Source organism: Sinocyclocheilus anshuiensis, unplaced genomic scaffold (assembly GCF_001515605.1).
Source record: "Sinocyclocheilus anshuiensis isolate Anshui unplaced genomic scaffold, SAMN03320099.WGS_v1.1 scaffold457, whole genome shotgun sequence".
NCBI lineage: Eukaryota > Metazoa > Chordata > Actinopteri > Cypriniformes > Cyprinidae > Sinocyclocheilus > Sinocyclocheilus anshuiensis.
The window spans coordinates 2,299,643-2,305,137 of NW_015537939.1; the positions used below are offsets into that span (position 1 = coordinate 2,299,643).

At 35.3% G+C, this 5,495-nt stretch overlaps 1 protein-coding gene across 2 annotated transcripts in view; it reads right to left on the minus strand.

Moving 5' to 3' along the window:
* LOC107661910 (neuroendocrine convertase 1-like) overlaps positions 1–5,479 on the minus strand; it is a 17,532-nt gene extending 12,053 nt beyond the window's left edge. For both annotated transcript variants that reach the window (XM_016451708.1, XM_016451702.1), the window contains exons 1-3: positions 5,082–5,479; positions 4,331–4,435; positions 4,078–4,203 (exon numbers count right to left, since the gene is read on the minus strand). In XM_016451708.1, the coding sequence (XP_016307194.1) occupies positions 4,078–4,203; positions 4,331–4,435; positions 5,082–5,255 (405 nt within the window). In that variant the 5' untranslated portion in view covers positions 5,256–5,479. The remainder of the gene's footprint in view (positions 1–4,077; positions 4,204–4,330; positions 4,436–5,081) is intronic.
* Positions 5,480–5,495: the final 16 nt, after the last annotated feature.

Sequence of the window (5,495 nt, forward strand, 5' to 3'; positions counted from 1 at the left end):
TACGACGCAAAAGTCATACTTATGAAATAAAATAACAATTATGAAATGTTCAGAAACTCAGAAGTCACAATTATGAGATACATTTTTTTAATTCTAACATAAAACATAAAAAAAAGATTTACCAATGCATTATTTATAACATAAAAAGTCATGATGACCTAAAAGTCATACTTATGAGATTACGATTATTCATTATTATGAAATTTTCAGAAATTCAGAAGTATGAGATCAAATGAAATTATGAGATAAAAAGTCGAAATTATGACATTAAAACATAATTATGCTGAAATTATGAGTCATAATTATGAGATACTAAGTCCAAATTATGAGATAAAAAGCCAGAATTATCACACATCAAATCATGAGATATCAAATAGTGATTTGAAATCATTTAAGTCCAAATAGTGAGAAAAAAGTTGAAATTATGATATAAAAAGTATATCTTTTTTAACGTTTTATTGTATAATATAACTTTGTAGCTCATACGCTCCACATTATGATTTATTTCAAACATTTTTTTATGTAAATGAGGTAAATGGGCTTTCATAACTTCTGCCTTGTTAAATTAAAGAAAGAAAAGACAAAACAATAATAGCCTAAATAAGTCACTGTAACTTTAAGCTTCAATCATGCCACACATGTCCCATTATTTCTGTTTGTTCAAAACACAGATATCTAGTTCAGTTTGTACAGACTTAAAACACCTACTCAATCAAAGAAGGAGTGTAGTCACTCATCCCATAAATCCTAGACTATTTTTTTCCATGCTACAATTAGTCTTTGAAGGCTGGAAAAAGCTATTAAAAGTGCAAAAGTATTTTACTCAAAAATGATTTACAAATCAGTGGACGTAAAATAATGAAAACGATTTGTTCACTAAAAAGATATAGTCACATTATTTAAGAAGTTGTTTACATGCAAAACACCACTAGTGTGTATATAAAATATATAGCGTATTTAGCAATGTAACAAAGCTGCCTGGGGCATAAAAGTGGTAGGAAAAAGGACAAAAAGGAAGAAAGAGATCTGCTCACAAATAAAGCATAGACGCTGCAGTAACATTACCATGAAGCATGACTCATAGCTGACTCCAGAAAGGCTAGAGGGGGAGGGTGAGTAAAAGAGACGACCCACCGCACATGACGGCTCTGCCACATAGCACAATCACGACCAGCATAACCTCAAGAGAGCTGTAAAGCCCACAGCTGACGTACACATCACTGATCTACCACCTTCATAGCACCTCTAAATGAGTCAAGAAGTTTTACTGGGCATCTCAGATATTGGCAGGTGCATAAACTCTCTAACATGATCATTGCTTCTAAGGAGATACAGTCAAACACAGTGATACATCTAAAAATGTTCAATGTACCCAGTACCACACAGATAAAATATGAATCAAACCACACAGCGTTCTCCATACAGAAAGAATGGAAGCATATGAGTCATCTCTTTAATTGAATTATCAGCAGTCCTCTCTGGTGAAATGTAATCCATTCACTGAGACGTCTTTCTCCTCCATAAATCCATATCCTTCTTCTTTTCTATCTACCCTTTCATCTCACAAGATTGAACGTCATTCTTTCTTTCCCTTTTGAACCACCTGCCTTCACTGCCTCATCACTCATATTGACCAATAGAGCGCAACAGCGACCGCCCACTTTTCAGCAGCCTTGGATGAAGTCGTTTTTCTGTTCATTTAAAAAACAAATGTTGCAATAAAGAGTTATAAGACAAAACAACCAGCTCCAAGATGGATCAAAATATTACAAACTTTGATTTGAAGCAAACATTAAAATAACTGACTACTATGTTATTTACCAGGGTTGCCCAACCCTGTTCCTGGAGATCTACCTTCCTGCAGAGTTCAGTTCCAACCCTGAGCATCCATTGAAGCAATGCAAATGACATAATAGAATCCATATAAATATAATAATTACAGTCAAATACAAAAATATATTTTATAAAACTTTTATTATTTAAAAGTATTATATAAACAATTATTTTTACATTTTATGAAATTGTATAAAAATATGTATTTATATGTGTGTATTTGTGTGTATATATATAAACAACTACGTCAATGCTTCATGGGAGTGAAAGGTCACTTTTTTTTGGCACAATTTACATTTCCATGGTAACAGCAGCTTATCTGATTGGTTGAACACTCTTCCAGTTTATGGGTAGAGCATAATTATGCAATTAATCTTCATTTATATAAAAAAAAATGAAGTTAAAAATCAGTTGTAGCTTCAACGTATTCCACCACACGCCAAGCTCTGAACTCATGGTAGGTTTGTCTTGAAAATCCTCTTTCTTTTTCACTAAAATGCAATTAATTTCATTTCTGACAATATTTACTTTTATGTTAGTCTAATGAGTTGAATATGAATAAACGGAGACTCTGACATAATCTAATAAGCTAAATTCAGCAACACAGACAGAGTTTGACATAAAACCAGGCAGGAACTTCATGAGCAATTAGGTTAAGAGGTGGCGGCGCTCACACAAACATGCTCCAAACACGAATAAAGAGGTTTAGAAACAGCACACTTGTTGAGCAAAAAGAACAAAAGGTCATTGCCGGTTCATGCCACTGCTAAATTGCATTTTAGAATAAAACGTTTGTCCAAAAAATTAATCCCTCAGTCGGAAATGCAAATGGAAGTTTTCAATTTGATTAGAGTGACTTACTATATAAACCATGAGCTGTGATCCATACTAGAGGCAGCTGAATCCTTCCCATCTGTGACTGTACGGAAGCCATTCTCTGCCATTAAGAGCTTGGCTTCCATAAGATAAACCCATCAATCCACTGTGTTTCAGTAAATTGGTACTAATGTGTGATTGGCTCTTCTGTTGTTTGGGATTAAGGAGGGTTCTCCTTTACAATCTCATTTTTGTTTAGCCATACTATGAGCTCTGAAAGCTTAAAAACAATGCGTTTCAACTGCACATAGTGCCAAAGTCCAGAGGGACAACTGACCCAGTAATGAAGGCCTACAGACAGGAAATGCAATACATCATCCCAGAGAAGATTGTTGCAATGGCTTTTACAACACTTATAGGAAAATCTAACAAAGCCGTTTGTAGATGGATTTTGTCCACATGAAATGTTTAAGTCCAACATACTGAGATCACTAAGGATTTTAAGCAATGATATTATATACAAGTAAACAAATTAATATGATTTCAACTTCTGCCAAATGACTAAAGACTGGAATACACTACATGACTTTTGCCCAGAGTTACATTCTGAACAAGTTGTCACTTGTTGCCACAAGTCAGAGCCAGTCTGCAGATTTGAGTTGACAGATATCATAGAAAATTGCATAATGGTTGTAGACTCATTTTTTTAGCTTCAGACTAGGGCTGTGCAATTAATCGCATGCAATTGTCATGCGCATCTCATCAGTAAAGCCAGTTCCGTGATTAGTAGTAAATCTCCATCACCTGCTTTCAGATGGAGCGGCATTTACTACACAGAGCCGTAGTTCTCTGACAATTAGGCAATATCGCGTTCATTATCGCAGATCAAATCGCCTGCGATTATGAACACGATTTTGCGTAGCTTATCAGTGAACTACATATGTTTTTTTATTTATTCAATGATTTATCATAATTTTTTTTAATTGTTTCTGATTCGATTATGACATTCACAATGTATAACTGGATGAGTCATCCAGTCATAAAAGAGGTGAAAAATAATTATTTGAAATTGTAAAGTTGATGATTATTGGAGTATATTTTAGTTACTAAATTAGTTACCTTTCAGTTATTCTACAGACTTTCTTGCAAATATCAGTGTGTTACTTGCCATTTATTTGTAATTATTTGTGAAATTTACTAGCAATTTCTTAAAATCCCACACTAGTTTTTTTTTTTTTAAGTGAAGTACATAGTATTGTATTTGCCTTTTGACTTTCAAATTATTTATCTTAGTTGGTTCAAGGTTTAGAACTTCTTAAAAATATATATGGGGAAAATGAATGGGAAAAAAATACCTCCAGAATCAATGTTGCAGAGCCAAAGAAATTCAAATCGCGCTTTTGACAAAGTAAAGATGTTGAGACTCACCAGATACCACTGTTGATTCCACATAGGGTCGTCGAAGAGTTTGTCCACCGAGCAGTCCTTACATTCGGTCCCCAGCGGGGCACGTTTGGCCCTCCGTTTCTCATACTGCTGTTCAGCCCAAGAGACCTACAGAAGAAGCCACAGGTGCCCAGAACCATTTATTTTTGAATATCTCAGTGGGGTTTTGGAATAAATGCACATTTTATTATTACGTACTGTACACAGAATGAATGGGTTATGAAAAATCGCATACCCTGTCATCTTCCGACAGACGTTTGGTGATATGATCCGCACTTCTTTTGGTCCTGCTAGGGTGACTGTGCCGCTTGAATAAATAATGGTTTTCCAGCGCCCCAATCTGCAGACAAATGAGAGAGAACTGACTGAAGAGATAGGTTCATATTTGGAGCTAAATTAAGCCTGGTCATAATGACGCAGTTCCCATCTGTCTGGTCTAGTCGGCCTGGAGCTATTTCACACATTTTTTTTTTTAACAGAATTATTAGGTCTGTCAGTTAACTTACAGTTGTGTTTCCTTTATTTTCTATTCAATTCAATAAAACATTCTTATAAGAGAACTAAATGATACAACAGGTGAATGTTTACTCATATAAAAGTTGACATATCTGATTAGCAGGTAAAATTTTTATTTACAATTGCATTTACTGAACTGCTTTATGGAGTTTATAGAGAAAAGGTGGATTCAGATATCAGATCTAACATAGATATATGAAAAATAATAAGTATCCTTGTTGCAAAACACATTCAACCATCACTCAACAAACATTTCACTGTATTATGGCTAAACAAATGTTCAAGGCAACTGATTAAACGCGTTTTTTTCATGATCTGGTAAAGCAACGGTGTTGCTATGAATAAACGCATTACACAACCACATCAACATACGATTTAATTCAACACGGATGCAAAGCAGAGCCAGATGTGTGTGAGACAAGTGTTTTATCCTACTATATGGAGGAAAAGCAGTGTTTGGCGTGACTTACCTGTCGGACTAATTTGTATCCGAGCTCGTCGGCTATGGATCGGGCATTGTCGTATCCTCCTGGAATCTCCACCGCCCATTCGTTCAGATACTGTCTGTCCACAGCTGAGGACACCAGCGCACAGAACAGAGCAAGAATACTGCACAGCAACATTGGACGACATCTTTCTTCCATTTCAAATCAATTACAAACACTTAAAAATGATCTGGATGATCACGATGGATACAAAACAGTTCAATAGAAATAAGTTAATAAATAAATACAGAATATGTAAACACGGGAAATGTCAGTTCGGCTTCCTTGGTAAACGCTTTATTCTCCAGTTAATTCTGATGCAGTGTGAGCGAGTAATTGAACGCGCATGGAGAGCCACCAATGAGAGAGTCGTGGAAGAGGAAGGGATGTTTACACGTC